The 21,497-nt window shown below is 38.2% G+C and overlaps 1 protein-coding gene across 9 annotated transcripts in view; it reads right to left on the bottom strand.

Annotated features, from left to right (window-relative positions):
• Positions 1-2,450: 2,450 nt before the first annotated feature.
• Positions 2,451-21,497, bottom strand: part of bmal1b (basic helix-loop-helix ARNT like 1b) — a 60,331-nt gene continuing 41,284 nt past the window's right edge. For 2 of the 9 annotated variants that reach the window (XR_015494602.1, XR_015494603.1), the window contains 10 exons: positions 19,865-20,014; positions 17,604-17,850; positions 12,908-13,014; positions 10,830-10,980; positions 10,660-10,748; positions 8,088-8,184; positions 7,904-8,000; positions 5,531-5,624; positions 4,258-5,450; positions 2,451-3,729 (listed from right to left, as the gene is read on the bottom strand). Coding sequence is in view for 3 of the 9 variants with exons in the window: in XM_087258878.1 (XP_087115004.1) it covers positions 5,290-5,450; positions 5,531-5,624; positions 7,904-8,000; positions 8,088-8,184; positions 10,660-10,748; positions 10,830-10,980; positions 12,908-13,014; positions 17,604-17,850; positions 19,865-20,014 (1,193 nt within the window). In the remaining 6 variants the exon portion in view is untranslated. 9 annotated transcript variants of the gene reach the window in all.

The following is a 21,497-nucleotide window of genomic DNA, read 5'->3' as shown; positions in this document are numbered from 1 at the left end:
ATGCTCAGTGCAACCCTCTTCTCCCACTCTTCACACACTGATAGCAACACCGCAGGAGAAATGCCAGCACAGGCTTCCAGTATCTGTAGTTTCAGGTGCTGCACATCTTGTGTCTTCTCACTTGTCATGTGATTGGATGATTAGAAATTCATGTCAACGAACAGTTGGACAGGTGTACCTAATAAAGTGGCCAGTTGGGTAGGTCTACATAATCACCTTGTAGTTTTGAAATTATTGCTTTTTTTGCTTTGAGTAGGCCATTCTAAGGGCAGGCTTTTATGATGTTTTAAAAATAAAATCAGTTCACTGTTTTAACTATTTATATGTATCGGCTAATATATCGGTTATCGGCCTACAAATCTAGTTATCGGTTAGAGTTATCCCTGATTTCCATTCATAGGTTCCATTTCTGGTGACTGATTTTTGATAGATGTTACTGAGCAACAGTTATTTATTATTTTTTCAAAAAGGATAATCATGAGTCATAAAGCATTACTTTGCTACAGCAATCCACATGTAAAAATGTTTTTAGGGGCTAAAATCTAAACCAATACCACCTGACAGCCCATGCTACTTTAGAATTTGATGTCTATGTTAGGGTTGTCACAATATGTCAATCAGCTGGTTTGTGTATAAGCTGAAATAAAAGTGATCTGCTGATGAATCGTGACTTTAAAACACTCCAGGGTCCCTGTATCTGTGGTTACACTCAGTGAACAGTGGTGAGTTTGGTGAAGCAATGACCTTCACGGCCAATCACAGTCATTTCTATTGAGCATGTGAAAACATAGCAAATCAGCGCCGTTTAAGAACGTGCTTAAATGTTAGCGGAAAATAGACATTTTTAAAATGTTAGTATCGATTGGTACCAAATTCCAGTATCTTGACAAAGCTAGACTACGTTACAAATATTGTCAAGAGTATTCAAAACATATGGTTATTCAAATCTAATCTAAATACCAACGAACTGCCCATGCTACTTTAGAATTTCATATCTATGTTAGGGTTGTCATGATACTGGAATTCGGTACCAATTGATACTGAATTTTTTTTAAAACGGCGCTAATTTGCCATTGTGTTCATATGCTCAACAGAAATGTCTGTGATTGGCCGTGAAGGTCATCGGATCACCAAACTCACTGCTGTTTACTGAGTGTAACACAGATATAGGGACACTGGAGTATTTTTAAAGTCACGTTGATCAGCTGGTTTGTCTATAAGCTGACATACCAGCGATCTGCTGATGAATTGTGGCTTTAAAACACTCCAGTGTTCCTGTATCTTTGGTTACAAACAGTAAACAGTGGTGAGCTTGGTGAACTGTTGACCTTCACAGCCAATTATAGTCATTTCTATTAAGCACAATGGCAAATCAGCGCCGTTTAAGAACGTGCTTAAATGTTAGCGGAAAATAGATATTTTTAAAATGTTAGTATCGATTGGTACCGAATTCCAGTATCTTGACAAACCTAGTCTACGTTACAAATATTGTCAAGAGTATTCAAAACATATGGTTATTCAAATCTAATCTAAATACCAACGAACTGCCCATGCTACTTTAGAATTTCATATCTATGTTAGGGTTGTCATGATACTGGAATTCGGTACCAATCGATACTGATTTTTTTTTAAACGGCGCTGACTTGCCATTGTGTTCATATGCTCAACAGAAATGTCTGTGATTGGCCGTGAAGGTCATCGGATCACCAAACTCACTGCTGTTTACTGAGTGTAACACAGATATAGGGACACTGGAGTATTTTTAAAGTCACGTCGATCAGCTGGTTTGTCTATAAGCTGACATACTAGCGATCTGCTGATGAATTGTGGCTTCAAAACACTCCAGTGTTCCTGTATCTTTGGTTACAATCAGTAAACAGTGGTGAGCTTGGTGAACTGTTGACCTTCACAGCCAATCACAGTCATTTCTATTAAGCACAATGGCAAATCAGCGCCGTTTAAGAACATGCTTAAATGTTAGCGGGAAATAGATATTTTTAAAATGTTAGTATCGACTGGTACCGAATTCCAGTATCTTGACAACCCTAGTCTACGTTACAAATATTGTCAAGAGCATTCAAAATATATAGTTATTCAAATCTAATCTAAATACCAACGAACTGCCCATGCTACTTTAGAATTTCATATCTATGTTAGGGTTGTCATGATACTGGAATTCGGTACCAATTGATACTGAATTTTTTTTTAAACGGCGCTGATTTGCCATTGTGTTCATATGCTCAACAGAAATGTCTGTGATTGGCCGTGAAGGTCATCGGATCACCAAACCATGCTACTTTAGAATTTGAGATCAGTTACAGTATTGTCAAAAATATGGATATCCAAATACCACCGAACTGCCCATGCTACTTTAGCTTTCATATTCCAGTCGTCCCTGATTCATAAGAGTGATATTTACGATAAAAAATGACATGAGGCAAACAAAAATGTTCAATATGAGAAATACTTTTATTTTAAAAAATATGTCACTGCCCTTTGAGTTCATTAAAATCTTTTACATTCAGATAAATTAATTCATACATGTTTTAATACAGAGTAACTACAATACATATCATTTCTCTTAATAAACAATAAAACGAACCAAAAAATATATATACAAACACAAAATAAATGCTGAGGTGGCTATAAAACGTATAAAGCCCAGCAGTATTTGTGGTGCTTTGTTTTGTGGAGCTGAAATCAAGCTTCCGAAGTCTGTAGTCTATAAAACCAGCTCTGATAACGATGTCGAGAGATCTATAGTACCACTGTGTCCCAAACAGTTGCAGTCGAAATAGTCTGTATTATTATTTATTTTAGATCGCCAATTAAACATTTGAGTAGAGCACCAACAAAAGACCCATGGTTCTGCTACAAATAATAATTAAAAATACTTTTTTATATTGTTAAACCACAAATGGTAACTACGAATTAATCATAGCTGCGTCCGAAATCGCCAACGACATTTGAATGTTCTATTCGACCGATTAAAAAAAGTTTGTTCTATACAATATGAATGCGAGTAGTATTAATGGAACTCGGACGTACTACGTCATGATGACATGACCTACCCGCGTCAGTTGCGTCGCTTCACTCCCATTCATGAATTATCTCGCAAAGCATAAAGGGATAGCATAGTGTCCATCAGACTTCAGAATCTTGACGGAAGTAGTAGGTCATCTGGGTGGTACTTGCATACAGTTTTTCGAATTTGAATTTAGACAGCGCTCAGCTCGCATGTTGTCTTTAGCGTACTATATAGTATGGAAGTATGCGATTTCGGACACAGCACATGTTTTTGTTACACTCACCACAGGTCATCCATGGTATTTGTAGTAAAACTGCGATCAAACAAATAGCAATCGTTATACCAAAAACAACAACAACATGATTTTATAATAATAATAATACCCATGGTTAATATTTATAGGGAAACATTATCTGGATCTTTTAACGTTGGATTTGTTTTGAGCTCTGGTGATTTGTTTTGAAACATCTCTTTGCATTTCTATTTCAAAATATTTGTTACATAAGTTTTGTAGCTGAATTTATGATGAAAGATTAAATACCTTATTTTTTCCCCTGAATTCTTTGCAACAAACTTGAAAAAGATATAATTATTACATAATATTTATCGTAGTAGATTACTATGACTATTAGTCGTAGAAGTTTTAATATTAGTTACTAATAAAATAATAATATATAGTTGAAGTCAGAATTATTAGCCCCCTGAATTATTAGCATCCCTGTTTATTTTTTTCTTGTATTTCTGTTTAACGGAAATAAGATTTTCTCCACACATTTCTAAAGATAATAGTTTTAATTACTTATGTCAGTTACCTGATTTATTTTATCTTTGCCATGATGACAGTAAATAATATTTCACTAGATATTTTTCTAGACACTTCTATACAGCTTAAAGTGACATTTAAAGTCTTAACTAGATTAATTAGGTTAACTAGGCAGGTTAGGATAATTAGGCAAGTTATTGTATAACGATGGTTTGTTCTGTAGACTATCGAAAATCAATATAGCTTGAAGAGACTTATAATTTTGACCTTAAAAGGGTTTTTTAAAAATTTAAAACTGCTTTTATTCTAGCCTAAATAAAACAAATAAGACTTTCACTAGTAAAAAAAATATTAGCAGACATACTGTGAAAATTTCCTTGCTCTTTTAACCCTTATTTGGGAAATATTTTTAAAAAGTTCAAAGGGGGGCTAGTAATTCTGACTTCAACTGTATATAATTATTCACAATGCTTTGTGGGATTGTAGTTTTTTCCTGTCAATTCTTTGGATATATATATTTTTTTTAGAAATCAATAAAAGTCAAATTTTGTTATGTGATTTATGTGACCTAAAATGGCTTATTTTGTCTGACCTTTCTCTAAATCTGCCCCAATGTTTCTGCTATTTCATGTGTTGTAAAACACAATTTAGCTTATTTTTTATTCATCACAGGTCATGTCTGTTTATACGTTTTCAATATTAAAAAAAAACGTATATTCTTCCTCTCCGTTTTGGCCTTCCGGTCCACACTGAGACGTGGTTTTTAGGCAATGAAAACATATCTCTTTGAAAACGCTGTCCAAAGTGTATTCATGTGAAAATGCTGGTTTCGTGTTGCGATGTGAAAATGGAGGCTTTCAAAAACGATGACGTATTTTAGTCATGTGACCAATTTAACTAACATGGTGGATGACGCAAACCAGATGTTTTAAATGCTGTCTGTTTTGTCAGCTTTATTAACATCAGTTTGTAAATGCTCCGTATTGCCTCTCTTCGATGGACTTACTGGTAGCTATTATTCAGCGGCGGACAATCGCGACATTTTGCTGCAACGTTTCAAAGAGACAAAGTAAATTAACGGAAGATGGATATAACGCAGGTAAAAGTGTCTTACATCTGTACGCATGAGCAGTATAAGAACAAAATCGGGGTTTTTTTTACCCGTTTTAGTGTGGATGATGGAAATAACTGAAAAAGACAGTGTGGAACGTTTATAAACAAAACCTCCATTATTCGGATTACTGTAGACACTAAATTGTAAATATATGATGAAAAGTCATGGAAATGAACTTTTTGTAAGTGAAAATCATGGAAAAGTCCTTTGGGGTAAAGTGGAAGTCTTTGTTTAAAGTGGGCGGAGCTACCTGAGACACCTTGACTAAAACAAACGTAACATCACCAACAATAACAGCTTCGGCACATGTTGATTGTCAGGTTCATAATAACGTCATTGCTGTGGCAACCTGTCAGGACACAGTAAGAAAGAGTCATGATTCCCTCAGAGCGGCCAGGGCAGGTCACTGAAGTCCACTGGTCCCCCGAGACCTGCGTCGGCCTCCAGCAGGCTCATGATGATGGCCATCGCCGCTTCATCACTGCTGGGGCTGCTTGAGCCCGGCTCGTCCATGATGTCCCCGATCCCAATGTGAGAATTGTCACCTGTAAACCAGAGACCGTGCTGTGAGCCGTTTCATAAATAATGCTGACCAATGAATAGTTAATACATCTTTAAAGCTTACTTAAAATGGAGCTGTTTGAGTATGGGTATCCTATGCTGTCCTGGCCTGACCCAAGCCCTGCAGAGGGAATGTCTGGAGTCCCGCCATTGGACATCTTGAGCAGTTAGGAGAAAAAAAGAAAGAAAAACAATTGGAAGATACATTAAAGGGTAGCTATATTATGCCGCTTTTTTTCCTGAGATGTAAAATAAGTCTGATATCCCTTAAATGTGTACGTTAAGCTTCAGAATACCACACAAATCATTTTTTAGAACTCTTTGAAACGGCCCCTTTATAGGCTTTGATGCACACTGTGCTGTTTTAGCGACTGTTGCTTTAAATGTAAATGAGATTGTGCTCCCAGCCCTCTTTTCAAAAATAGTCTATGGAGAATACGGTGTTTATTTGTGCATCGTAAAACTCATCAATCTTGACGCCGTAATGCCTCATTCACACTAGCAGCGACTTTGTAGCTGCCTGACGCTCTGGGTGGCGACCTGCTGCAAACAGGTCTGTGTAGGTCTACAGCATGGAGAATACAACCAGCCCCTAAGCGAGCTGAGAGAGGCTTACGTGAGCTCTACTCGTGCTCCTATTGGCTGTCTCTCAAGAAAGTCGCTCTTCATTTGCATAAAGTTGAAGGATTCTCAACTATAACAAAATAACCCCCATAACATCTATAACACCACAAGCCCCTGTACAGGTTAGTAACAGACTAAAACACTATAGATGGAGCAGCGTGGCACGCTATACAATGTTCTTAGAGCTCCGACTAATACATTGACATTAATGCTTGTATACTTAGGGTGCTTTTACATCTGTAGTTCGCTTCATTTGGTCCGGACCAAGGGCAATAAATGATACATTGTTGCATTTTCTGCTGTCTTTGGGTCGTTTTCACACCACACTGCTGGCTTTGGTCTGAACCAGTTGGAACGAATCAAAATGCAGTCATCTGACAAAATTCCCATCTCTCATTGGGCGGGTGTTGTTAAACATATTTCCTAAATTGCTTATTGATTGGTCAGAAATTACGTGCGGGAAATGCTAATGAACTCTGGCAGGTAAACAAAACCGGCAGACACAAAATGTCGTTTTTATTTTAGAGGGACGACTGCGCTGACCGATTGTATGCCTGCTTTAGACAAACAATATATTTCGAGAATGAAGCGCGGCCACGGCTGTAAAACAGTGTTCTAATGCATCGCTCGTCACTCGTTCACAGGAGGCGGCGTAAATTAATTTAGCTAAACTGCGACATGGTCATCTTGCGGAAATATTACCAACGATCCACCAGGTAATGTTTTCCTCTCTCTCTCTCTCTGTTGGTAAAGCGCTGTCAACAAATATTGTTCCTCCATATCCCATAATGCACAGCGCATCGGCCTACGGCAGCTGGATTAGTCCAAAAGGCGCAGTACTTTTTGCGGTTGGACCTGTTTTAGTACGGATCATGTTCTCACCACAAACGAACCGCTCCAGGGTTCGTTTGAAAGCGTACCGAGACCACCTCTTCAAGCAGGTCTCGGTGCGCTTATTTGGTCGCTTTTGGTGCGCACTCGAGTACAATTGCTGCATTCTCACCTGCCCAAACGAACCGCACCAAAAGGGAAAACGAACTCTAGTGCGATTCAATCCAACTAAACAAGGCAGGTGTGAAAGCACCCTTAGACTGTAAAAGGCTATCTAAGGGGATAGACCTTCATCTCTAAACTTATAATACTATTTGAATCATATAGTGATAACTCAAAGTTATTAATAGTTTAAGTAAATCGGTCTGCTTAATTCTATAGTACTGATCATAGCATGACTAAATAGCTCTGTTTGATTTAGCAGATAGCAGCTCTATGGGGACTAATCTGAGTAAGTAGAGTTCTGCCATTTTAGGATAGCGGTAAATCGTAAACTGTTTAGTGACCAAGACTGACATGCTTGTGTTTGAGATTGTATACTCGGCCGGTACAAGACTCAGGATGTTATAGGAATCCAAATGAACGAGAATAATATACAATAACAAACCGAAGAAAATATTTAATCTTAATCTAATGTATTATTAAAAAAAACAAAATAATCTCATCAATGTTTTATAATTGGAGTCAGATAAAACAAGGATAAATATATAAATATTCTAAACCACCTCATACTAAAATTGGAGTCAGATATGAGTTACATTTAAAGTAAATCAACATTGTGCACTGGAAAGACCGAACATGCAGGTAACCTTCGCCCACCAGTAGACACTGTCATTGGACTAACTGGCTGGACCTTATGGCTAATAATTCTGACTTCCCACTGTATATTGTGATACAGCTACAATTTCACCAGATCACTTGAATAGCTTTATTTTTCATTAAAGTCATTAACTTAGATTGGAGAATGGAGCAGAAGCGTTACCTTTCTGGCAGCTGGTGAGGAGGTGTCGGGAGGAGGTGTGCTGTTGGAGATATTCAGCGGGCTTGAGCCACAGCTAGAGGGCGACGAGCCTCGTATCCTGTCAGGTTAGAGCATTAAACCACATGAGACGTCAACGGAATCACGATTTAAGAGTCTAATAAAACTGTAACCTGATCATTCTTACCTGTGAATCTCCATCACTTCTTCTGCGATCATGCGGCCGATCTTCCCTGCTCCTGCTCTTGTGCCTCCGGGGAGTCCAGGAACGGTTTTCCCTGAGCCTGCAGAGCGACATCATGAAAAAACCCTGTTATGCTGGATTCACATCACGTCATTTAAAGTCAGTGTGATTTGGAAGTTGCAGAGACTTTTATTTCAAGAGTTCACACTTGGCTTATGATTGATTATAAAGCTTGTCCCGGGAGAGAGCCCTGAGCTCATAAGATCCTCAAGCCCGGGGCTCCCTCCTGTTTGCAGGGGGAGAGGGGGGTTTGAGCTCAGGTAGATCTCGAGAACTCCCCTGCTGTAGTAGCTAATGAACAGATAGTGGTTGCTCTTAAAAGATAACTACTTACTATGAGCATGTCTATGGTGCTGATTTGGATTAGCCAATTAACTTAGGCCGTACTCACACTAGGTACAGTTGCCTCGAACCGGGCCAAAGCACGCTTGTCCCCCCTCCCGTCTCCCCCGACGGCCCGCGCTCACACCATATCGGGCCTCGGCACGCTTACGTCATCGCTGCTGCGCTGTTCAGAAGCGCTCTCTATGGCAAGCCTTTTTAGCATTTAAATCTTTGTTCTGACTCCATAAATATATTTAGAGATATCTCTAATTATATTTTGACTAGTCATAATTATAATTCGACTAGTCAGAATAACAATTAGAGATATCTACAATTGCAATTGTACTAGTACGAAATCAGATTGGAGATATCTGCAAATATATTATGACTAGTCATATTCCTCCATTGACTTCCATTGAAAAATATTTGCAGATATCTCTAACTGAGTTTTGACTAGTCACAATTGTAATTAGAGATATCTCTAACTGAGTTTTTACTAGTCATACATTTGGAGATGTCTTTAATTCGTAATATTTAGAGATAATTACAAATATATTTGAAGATATCTTTAATTAATTTACTAATAGTCGAATTACAGTTGTAAATATCTTGAATTGGATTTTTGACGAGTCAAAACTCAGAGATATCTGCAAATATTTTTTAATGGAAGTCAAGGGAGGAATATGACTAGTCATAATATATTTGCAGATATCTCCAATCTGATTTCGTACTAGTACAATTGTAATTGCAGATATCTCTAATTGTCATTCTGACAAGTCGAATTATAATAATGACTTGTCAAAATATATAATTATATCTCTAAATATATTTATGGCTAGTCAGAACAAGGTTTAAATGTTAAAACGGCTTGCCATACGCTCTCACTCAGCAGCACAGTGGAGATTTCTCGAGTTATATCCTTTCAGTCGTTTGTTATGCAGTCAAATATTTCGCCAAACAGTCCTTAGGGATGCGGGGACACAGTCAGATATTTTAGCGAACAGATCCGCCACTTTTGGTGCTCATAAACAATCAAAGCTCTCGTGCTGCAGGAATGAGGAGGTCTGCTGAAGGCGCGCAGCTGGCGTGCTGTGAGAGGTTTGCGTCTTTAATAAACTACGGCAGTTTGCGATCACTGAACTGTAAGAATGATTAATAAATCCATATCAAACAGTCCCATAAGTCACGTCTCGCTTTCGGTTTCGGGCTTTGGCGCGTTTCGCGCTCACACACAAGCGTACCGCGCCAAAGCCCAAGTGTACCGCGCTCAGGCACACCTCTTCCAACCGGGCCAGGGCCGGCCAAGTGAACCGTGCTTGAGCCCGATTCAGCGCACTCACACTTCTCAAACGATCCGGGAAACGGGCCTGGGCACGGTACGGATGGCATAGTGTGAGTAGGCCCTTAACTTGTTAGAGCAACCAACTCCCATGCGAAAAGTCGCCGGTTCAATACCAGCTCGGAGCAGGTTGGGTGGCGTAAGACTGGCGGGGTTACATTATATAATGCTTTGAATATTAAAGTCAGTACAGTTAGTTCTTTAATATCTGTCTAGCACTAAGCGGAATCCTGATTATATATGCTCAAAGATGTGTACTGATTGGCTGTGACATTGTGCACAGAAATGACCAGAGCCGGTATTCAGCAGTCACTACGATGTAATTTGTGTTAAAGGGGTCCTATTATGCCCCCTTAAACAACATGTAAGATACGTCTCAAATGTGTGTATCTAAAGTTTCAGCTCAAAATACCAAAGATAATGTTTTAGAACTCTTTGAAACTGAAGCTTTGATCCCAGTTGTGCCATTTTGGTGACCGTTGCTTTAAATTCAAATGAGATTGTGCTCATTTCAAAAGGGGGCGGAGCTACAAACGCCTATGCATCAGCATAGTGGCAGATTCAAAACTCGAATGGCGAATGGCTGCTTCTCACTCAGGGTTGTTTATGCTAATGAGGGTGAGATCATCACTAATGGGCGGGCCTTAGGGAGACAAAGGGAGAATGTCAATCAAAGTGTTTCTGCAGACTGCTTTTATCAAGTGTGAGTATACAAAATAGAATGAATTATTTTTTACTATTTGAAACTGGTGATAGTCACACACTCTTGCCACACAACTGGGTTTAAACCCCTTATAAAAGTGATTTTTTTGCATAAAAGGCCCCCTTTAAGAGTGAATAAAATCCACCCACCGTCAGCAGCTGTAAGAACACTGTCCATACTCTGGGGGGAGGCAGAGAGCTGAGGAAAACCAGGCTCCGCTCCATCAACCGAACTGCCCCTGACAATAAAAAACACAGCCATTTCTGTCAATACGCCATCATAGAACAACACAGCATCCTGTTTCATCTGGAGCACTTACGAGACGACTGTATTGGTAGACACGATGTATTCTACTTCTTTGGTCCAAGGGTTCATGAAACTGAACCAGCGACTTCTTAAAGTTATAAAAGAGCCATCTTTAATCTTGAACTTGTAACAGTGAGTGTTGATCTTCTCTCTCATTTGTAGGACTGCGAACAGAGAAATAAAGAGCCTATCATCAGATGAGCTATTGATATGCAGTTGACATCAGAATTATTGGCCCTCTTTTTAAATATTTCCCAAATGATGTTTAACAGCACAAGAATGTTTTCACAGTATTTCCTATAGTATTTTTTCTTCTGGAGAAAGAAATTGGTTTTATTTCAGCTAAAATGAAAGCGTTTTTGAATTTTTCATGGCCATATTATAACAGAGTTTCTGCAGGTTTCACTAATGCCGAGTTCAGACTGCATGATTTTCAAAGTAGTCGTGTCATAGATGTTTTCACACTGGACTAGCGTTTTGTTGCTGCTTTGTTTACACTGCAAGATGGATCGGCGACAGGGACTTTCACATTGCATGACTACTATTGGAAGAATCGCCGACAACTTCGTCCAAACTCTGTCTCACAGTCAAAAACACGTAGCATATCTTTTGTTATTAACTACACAATGAGAAAGAAGCCTTTAATGGGGTAGAACATGTACATGTTTGCTCACCTGGGTTTAAAGGGAATTAGCCATTTCTCCTCAACGTTGATAATAAACTAATTTCTGTATGAAACGTCAAACAGACACGGTTGCTCCTCAGTCCTGTCAAACCTCCACTAGTTTTTCCTCCATTTCGTGGGTCCAAATAAACCGAAAAGAGCGCTTTTAACTTCTCGCCCAGCCTCCCGCTAGCCTGCAGCAGGTATACACACACGCACACACAAGTGAATGCTGCTCTCTCATTGGCTGTAGGCGATCGCTGATGTTATTTTCAGTCAAAACTCAATTCACACGGTATGATTTGAATCGCCGACAGCTCCAGATATTCAGCATGCCAAATATCTCGCAGGCATCGGCGACTCATCGGCGATTCTCTCAGATCACGTCTTTGATAGTTCATACTGTGTGATTGTCACTCACGTGCACGAGCAGCGATTTGCCTGTGATTTCAGGCATTTGTCTGCGATTTCTCAAAACCTGTCGGCGAGCCAAAATCGGGGCTTAAATCACGCAGTCTGAACTAGGCATAAGTTAAATTTAAGACTTTTTAAAACCACCATGAATGAAATTTTAGACTTATACAGGGCTAAATGCTAAGGATTTTTTTCGAATCTCCCAGTGAGAAAAGATTTCCACTTTGCCCTATCAAAAATGATTCTAATTTAATACATTTAATAACACAATAATAATTTTGTTTTAGCAGTTTTTAAATATATCCATTCACAAACCCTATAACCCTTACCAAAAACAGAACCATATATAGCTGCCAATTACTTCAGTCTACAATAATTATACTTTAATAATAAAAATATATATAGGTCAGGTCAGTATCCTCAGCAGTAAATAAATGGAGAACTTTAAAGCAAATGTTACTGTGAGGAAAGTAATTAAATGCTCGTTTTAAACAAAACATTTTATTGAGATTGGGATTGTTGGTGATTGTATAGGTGTTATTGTCCAGCTTGGGTAGCTATACATGAGGAAAAGGAAAAGGAAAAAACAAAGGAAAATGAAGAAAGATTTAAGACCTGCAACGCAACATTTCAGTAGATTTAAGACTTTCTAAGGACTAAAGCTTTTGAGATTTAAGACTTTTTAAGACTCTACAGATACCCTGTATTAGCCCTCCTGAAGAATATTTATTTAGATTCTCCACAGAACAAACCATCAGTACTTGTGTAATTAACTTGCCAAGTTAACCTAGTTAAGCCTTTAAATGTCACTTTAAGCTGAATACTAGTATCTTGAAAAATATCAAGTCAAATATTATTTACTGTCATCATGACAAAGATCAAATAAATCTGTTAATAGAAATGAGTTATTAAAACTATTATCTTTAGAAATGTGTTGAAAATAATCTTCTTTCTGCTAAACAAGTATTGGGGAAAAATATGAGCCTTCTCTATTCAGGACTGTGTTATTTCACCTTGTCTATGGCATTCAGCGAGATGCCCGATGTCATCCTGATGGAAATACTCATAGAAAGACGTGCCCAGAAGCTCTTGAGGTAGATAAGCAAGAATGGCTGTGGCCCTAAAATGAAATAAGGCATCCGTCACATACAGAGCAATTCAATACTGTACAAATAAAAGGCTACATCTTCTTTTTAAGGCATAGTTCACCCAAAACTGGAAATTCCGTCATTTACTCACTCTTCACTTGTCAGAGCTAACCGCATAGGATGATCAAAAATAAAAATGTTGCAAACCGGTAACCATTGACTTCCATAATAAGAAAAGGAAAAGTAATATTATGAAAGTCAATGGTTAAAGGTGTCTGAAAGTTTTTAAAATATGTTGTTTTGTATCGAGGACCAGGAAATAAAATGAAGAAACAAAATATCAAGTTAATAATAGAAGCGGCGACACAGTGGCTCAGTGGTTAGTACTGTTGCCTCATAGCAAGAAGGTCACTGGTTGGAATCCCGGCTGGGTCAGTTGGCATTGCTGTGTGGAGTTTGTATGTTCTCCCATGTTAGTGTGGGTTTCCTCCAGGTGCTCTGGTTTCCCCCACAGTCCAAAGACATGTGGTATGAGTGAATTGAATAAGCTAAATTATCCAAATCCAAAAATAAATAAATTTGTTTTGACATAATATCTACCCAGTGAATCAGTCTACACTTGACTAATTAAATCAAATGTGCAGTCAACTAGGATATACTTTAAAAAAACAATGCATCCATACCTAAATATACTTTGTTTCAAGCCTTATATAATTTAAACATCTGTTAAACCAATGTGACTTTATTTTTGAATATTTAACAAAGTTAAGTTTTGTTTTGTTTTGCTTTTATGTACACCATGTGTTACATACATAATTAATCTAAAAATACACAAATATAAATCATGTCAAAACTAATTTAAATGATATGTGATTAATCGCGGTAATTTGAATCTAATAATTAAATCTTAATAATCTTTTTTTTTTTTAAGTAATATCGGCTTTTAATCGAAACGTGCCGTCTCCCAGTGATGAATGTAAAATAAAATATGTTGTCATAAGTGCAGATAACAATTTCTTTTATTAAATCTTAATACTTCAGTCAAAACTTAAATAATTGAATCAAATGTGTCATCAACGAATCAAATGAGTCAAATGAGTCAAATAAGATATACTTTGCCAAAAAAAAATAATAATCATATATCAAAACACTAAGAGTCAATCAGCTTAATCAAAATATGTAAATAAATAATATATTAATTGATTTGTTATTTGTTTTTCCAAATGTCAAATTAAGTTACATTAAATAAAGATGGTACAATATTTCTCCAATATTTTGAAATGTCATTTTCTTAATCCTTAAACTAGATGTAGATTAAGTAGAATAAACCCATTTGATTTTATTTAATTTAGCAGAATTTGAAGTCATATATTCATTCTAATATGGAACATCCCCTGCTATTTCCATTTCATCTCGACTTCAATACAAAAGGAAATGAAGCTTCCACAGGTGCTGCTAACACATAAAAGCCAAAAGGTGGCTTTGTCATCGAGGCATTGAGCAGTAATATTATGCGCAGTGTGTCCTATATTTCAGCCTCTAGCCAGGCCATGACCCTACTTCTAGCTAAACCATTATTCCATGGCTATATCTGGATATTGACCAGCATTGTGCTGGCCAAATCAAATAAGGCATCACGCTAACATCAGGATGGGTCAGAAGGTCACCAACAAGCGTTTGATCCCAAAACTTTATCCATAAGCCGACAAAAAAAAATAAATAATCTCAACCAATAAGTGATTTTACATAATCTTTTGGGTGACACTTAGGGTGCTTTCACACCTACACTTTTGTTTCAGAACCGGTCTCGTTTGCCCAGTTAGCGCGGTTCGTTTGGCATATGTGAAACCACCAATCGCTCTTGGATCCGCGCCAAATCAATCGCTTCGAGATCGCTTGAATGAGGTGGTCCCGACTCGATTGAAACGAACTCTGGAGTGGATCGATTGCAGTGAAAAAGCGATACGATCCTAGCGCTATATGATTGTGTTTTATGGATATGTACTAGGCATCCAGCTATATAAAGAGAGAATTATGAGTAGGGCAGGAAGTCTCCGGATGCCCGCAAATGAGTGATAATCTCCCAGTAATCTTGCGTCTCCCTCCCGATCCTCAAATAGGCTACGTCGCGCACCCTTCTCACCCCTCCCCACCGCATCTCTCCTCAATCTTCAGACACATCGCGTCCACCTTGTCAAACACCACCAAACCACCACCTCCCCTGATAGCTTAGCGGGACGTTGCAAAATAAACCCTGACACTCTGACCAATGTAAGGAGAGTTTACTCACACGTGACTTGTTTTAGCTCTTTTGGTCCGATTAGAAACTTTGCAGTGTGAAAGCGAACCGCTCCAAGAGCAAAGAGCAACAATGTAACGTTTGTAATCTCTGTTTCGGAACAACTGAATCGATTCACAGGTGTGAAAGCACCCTTAGACTTGTGTCATTTTGAATCTGGAAAAGTATCCCCGATTGCATTGGTCATAACGCGTTATTTTAGGTTATTTAAAGGTCCTGTGTTAAAAAGAAATGATTCATTGTTTGACAATCTAAACTGAAAAATGAAGAGAGGGACACAGTACGTAGAGTATTACACCTGCTCAATAAAAATCAGATGATTCACTATATTTATAAACCTGACAAAACTTGATCAGAAATCTAAAAAGGGGAGAAAAAGATTAAGGCATCAATAGAAAGTAGCACTGTGGTTAGAGTCTTGCAGATTCCAAACGCACTGACACAACAGTGCCATTGTGGTCCAGTGGTCAGCAGGTTGCATTACGCTGCCGCCAACCCGAGTTCAAACCTCACCTGAGTCATTTTATTATTATCATTTTTATTATTATTATTATTTTTATTTTATTTTTTTCATTTTTAGTGTTAAGACATATAATGCAGTTTGGGTTACGCATTTTGGTGTACATATTTAATTTTTATTTTTTTGTGTGAACACCGTTACAAACGACTGGATACCTATAAAGTATTTTGCACAGAATATATATTCAGATTTTGCAGGAAAGGACAATGTGATGTTTTAAAGAATAGTGTTGGAGATTTAGCTACCCTTTAATGTTCTCATATTTATGAAAAACAAGTGAAAGCAGCTGCTTCCTTGAAAACTATGTGATCGTGTCATTAGAAACTGAATTGGAAATGACGTTATTTTAATATAGTCAGTCGTGAACTGAAGTGGGCCCGTCCAAGGCTTGAAACTCCAGGGCTGAAAAGGAGTCCCACTCCGGCCCTGACGTAGCGTGTAGTTAGGACTTATGGTTACAGTGTAACCTGCTCACCTAATGTAAACGTTTGTAATATTTATGTTATTTGCTAATTAATAACCACCTCATGTGGAACTCTAAATCTGCGTCTCATTTCATGGTCTGCTACTTTCGTGCTACTGCTACTGTCCACCAGAAATCGCATTTTTAGTCACGGGCACATGCTTTGAGAGCCTTTACGACTGAATGTATTAAATATCCTGTTTTCCACCAACGTAACCCGGGGTGCTGAAATATAATTTCAGATAAAAGTGGCAGTGGGCGGGTTAAATGACAGTGGGCGGGTTAAATGACCAAAACTAAGGGCGTACTCACACTATGCTATCTGAACCGTGCCCAGGCCCGTTTTCCGGATCGTTTAAGAAGTGTGAGTGCGGTTCACTTGGGCTTTGGCGCGGTATGTTTGTAGTGTGAATGCAAAACGCGACAAAGCCCGAAACTGAAAGAGAGACGTGACTTTAACTGACTGTTTCATATGGATTTATTAATCAATCTTACTGTTCAATGAACGCAAACTGCCGTAGTTTATTAAAGACGCAAACCTCTCACTGCACGACAGCTCCGCACCTTCAGCAGACCTCCTCATTCCTGCAGCACGAGGGCTTTATGATTGTTTATGAGCGTCAAAAGTGGCGGATCTGTTCGGCGAAATATCTGACTGCGTGTCACAGCATCCCTAAGGACTGTTTGGCGAAATATTTGACTGCATGTCACTGCATATCAAACGACTGACACGATATAACTAGAGAAATCTCCACTGTGCTGCTGAGTGAGAGAGCGCTTCTCACTGAACAGCGCAGCATCAATGATGTAAGCGTGCCCAGGCCCGGTTGTAGTGTGAGTGCGGGCCGTCGGGAAAGACGGTAGGGGGCGCAAGCGTGCTTTGGCCCGGTTCGAGGCAACTGTACATAGTGTGAGTACAGCCAAGGACAGCAGTTCCGGCACTTAACGAGCAGAATAACTGACTTCAGAATTGTTTTTCAGATAAACAAGAATGTTCATGTAGCATGTTTCTTTAAATATCTGCAAACATATTATGGTATTTTTATGCTTCAGATGAGTCAAAAACTTACATACAGCAACTTTCAAAAACTCACATAATACTGCTATAAATGAATTCCCGCCATCACTGCTTAACCAAGAGGCTTATAGGATGACACTACAAAAATATCCGTGAAACGTTTGTAAATTAAAACATTTTTATCCACTAGCAGTCAATTATATCAATTTCTTGTTTGCACACATTCCCCTTTCTGTATTTTGTTTGTGAAATTTAGCAAAAATGTGTTGGCACCTTGAAACATCAACATCATTTCATGTTACATGTTAGGTCACCACTTGCCTTTGGTCCACGAAGACAAACTTCCCATCGATGGCGTGGCGTGAGACATACTCTGTGGGCTTCACCCGGATGTCTCCATTCACGGGTTGTGGGACAATGTGAGGATGTAACCGGCCAATGGCCACTAAGCAGCTGAGATTACAGCCTTCGTTATCAGGCTCATTGTCTTCATCTAAACCCATTTTGGTGGGCGGCCAGCTCTTCAGATAGCCTGTGCTGTGGATGGTGCAGAAGCTCTTGCGATCAGCTGTAGGAAGAAGAAAGCAATATTTAGAAAAATTACTTCTTTCACTAATTAAAACACCAGCAGAGCAGAATACAATATCCAGAGCAATGGGGTATTAGAGGAACATAAACACCTCACTGCCAACTAGTGTTTTGGAAGTGTTTTTGCAGAGGAAAAGAAACAGCAGCAAAAGTATGAATGCACAGCTACGCGCGTTGCTTGAGCCATGGGTCACACCGATCACTTGACGCAGAATTATAAACCAGGGTTTAGTGTGTATAGATGTTTCCCAGAGATGGGTTGCAGATGGAAGGGCATCCGCTGCGTAAAACATATGCTGGATAAGTTGGCGGATCATTCCGCTGTGGCGACCCCAGATTAATAAAGGGACTAAGCCGGATAGAAAATGAATGAATGAATAATAAAATATAATTAGTGCTGTCAATCGATTAAAAAAAAAAAAACTAATTAATCGCATCTTTTTTTTTTTAATTAATCGCGATTAATCGAATTTAAAATACTGAAACTTTTAATTTTGGCTATTTAAATGTAAAATTAATGTAAACACAAGAAAAAAACTATTTAAATTCAAAATATAATTGTTTATTAGAATTAAAATTCAAAATATAATTGTTTAATAGAATTTTTGTTTAACTTGTAACAGATTTCTTCATGTAAACAACATACCCACAATAAACCATCAAGATCCTGGGTTGACAGCCATATTTATTAAAGAAATTAAAACACAGGCATGTTAATGATATTTAAATTTCAAAACAATCAATGCCAATAAAGAAAACATTGATTTCCATGTTGGATTCTAAGTGGACTGCAAAAAAATGCCAAAATACAGGAATTGCAGATATGGAAAATGAAAAATTATAATAATAAACTATAGAATACAAACTGTTGCACTCATTGTAAAGTTTTATTGCTGTGAGTTGAAAACATCAATTATAGAGTAGAAACTATTTTGCTTAATCCTCCTTTACATTCATCCAGTTGATAAGACTAGGAGTATCCCGCAAGTGCACAGAGACTCCCAAATGCCCGCAAATGATTGACAATTTCTTGCAAACTGGTAGTTAAATACATTGCACACCCCTCTCACCCCTACTCAGATATGTCGCTCACTCCACCCTACACCCCTCAACGGGCCTGACACAGACACACACACACAGACACACACACAACGCGCTGCAGACGTTTTGGCCCCAACGGCCTTCCATACTGGAGCGACTCCCCTCAAATTCAACACGCATGATCACGTTCATCAAATTTGCTTAAACTAAGCATCCTAAAGTATTACTGTATTTCACAAGGATTCTGACACAACAACGCGAAGCATACGCTTTCGTTGCATTTAATGAGGAAACGCGCTAAACTTGGAGGGCTCATGCTGAAAGGCAGAGTAATGCCCTGTCTTTGACAGCTCACGACTTCACCAGAGACGTTCTGAGTACATTCACATAAGACACCAATACTCCGATTTTAATATGAAGATTACACTCTTATTAAAATTCTACCGTGTAGCCTTAAAAGGAACCTTACCTTTAAGGAACACAGAGTCACGAAATGCAGAGTATTTTCTTTCTGTTCGCCATGCGGTATCAACTTACAACAGAAGTCGAAAGTTAAAATTGAAACACCCGAAATTGCATGAAACTTTGGAGAGCCTGGTGATGCGACTAATTGTTTTATACTGGAACTTGCCTTCAAAAAGTGCTTCCTTGGTCTTATCCACATTTATTGCATGTTAAACACACATCCACCACAACAGGAAGTAAAAAACCTTAACTGCGTTAATTGCGTTAATTTTTTTTAACGCGTTAATTATTTAAAATTAATCACATGCGTTAATGCGTTAAATTTGACAGCGCTAAATATAATATAATATAATATAATATAATATAATATAATATAATATAATATAATATAATATAATACAATATAATATGATATAATATATAACAGATGCACTTTTGTAGCTTGGCCATATTTATAAATAAGTAAATAAACTAATGAACTGATTTACCTTTCTTTTTGGAGCAAGTCGAGGGAAAATCCTTGTCCTCCATTTTGACCATAGACCTGTTGCACTTCATTCTGCAGAAGAAGGAGCGTCGGGCCCCTGAGCACAGTCTGGAGGGACTAGGTGCGATGTCTGTTCTGACCGGCAGCCCGGCTGAGAACATAACAATGCAAATCCTTTCAAAAACTGCCACAATGTTTTAAATGTACATAATGAAAGCCTGGGTTAAACTATACAACTTTTTTGGAGCATATTTTTCAAGGCAGAGTTTCTCATTTCTACCACTAGAGGGTGCGCATTCATTACAAACTAAAGCTGCGTCCCAATTGGCACACTATACTCTCATGCACTAAGTACTTATGCACTTACACACTCAACAGTATAGTATTTGTATTTAGTGTTGTCCCAAATGGAACACTAACGTTTTTTTAATGAGCGAAATTTCAACCCGTCTCCCAGATGACGTTTGGCGGTTGCTAAATTAGTGAAATAAATTAACAAAGTACCAAATAATACCTGCCGTGAGTATTACCGCATTCTCCATCGGGAGGCGCTATAATCACTTTCATAGGAGAATTTTGCAATTACAATCCAAACTAAATAAAGTAATTCAACATGTGCGGCTGATAGCTCCGCCCCTTCCGCTATGTGAGCAAAGCAGCGGTCGTTGAGTGTGTGAAGTATCCAACATTCCACACTTCATTTTACCAGTCCAATGAGTGCATCATATGCCTAATTAAAGTGCACTTATCATTTTTAGAGTTTTCAGTGTGAACGCACTACTTACACTATTTATACAACAAAATGGCGTAGAATATTGCATAAGTATGCGATTTGGGACGTAGCTAAAGGCATAGTTTGATGAAGCTGTGACTGAGTGTGGAATCAAAGTAGTTGCTAAAACACGTTTATGGATGAGCTAAAAGTATTAAAAACTTAATATTATGATGGTTTGAAGTCGAGTAAATCTAAAATTTATCACACTAAATACATGTTATGGTTTTGTTATAATGCTGCTCTGGGCAGTCTAATAAAATAAACATATTAAAGCAAATTTAGTATTTTGTTATTTATCATGCAGCAATTCGTTTTGTTACTGGTGCACCATTTAATACTCATCACTAGCTATGTTTCCATCCAAAAATGCGAATAAACTTTATGCGCAAAACTGGATTATTGCATAAAAGTTGTGCGAATGAAGCAGCGTTTCCATCCAACGAGTCAAAGCGAACAAAATCGTCACTTCCTGATTAACTGGCGCCAAATATCAACAGTAAAAACTGCATTTGCTGCAGTAGGAGAAGCTGCATCAATCTTTTTTAAATGAATGCGCCTCAGAAAACAATCCTGACAAGCAGTGAGCGCGCAGTGGCGTTTAAAGGTGTCAGACGCGGAGCACAGGCGCTCTTGATTCTGGAGGTCATTAATAATATAATAACAATAATAATGCAAATGGTAAGGCGTTTTATAATGACCAAAACAACATTTCAGATGTTTTATAATGTGCTCAGCCTGACGTTTTATCCATTCACACACATTTTAAGCATCACATGATCTCTTTTAACAAAATCACATGACCTTTTTTAATGCGCATGCTGGAGTTTGTGCGGTAAAAGTGTTTCCATGGCAGTTTATG

The sequence above is a fragment of the Danio rerio genome, chromosome 7, assembly GCF_052040795.2.
Source record: "Danio rerio strain M-AB ecotype USA chromosome 7, GRCz13ab, whole genome shotgun sequence".
In the NCBI taxonomy this organism is placed as follows: Eukaryota; Metazoa; Chordata; class Actinopteri; order Cypriniformes; family Danionidae; genus Danio; species Danio rerio.
Note: the sequence above shows the minus strand (reverse complement) of the source record. Positions and strands in the feature narration are given on the sequence as shown.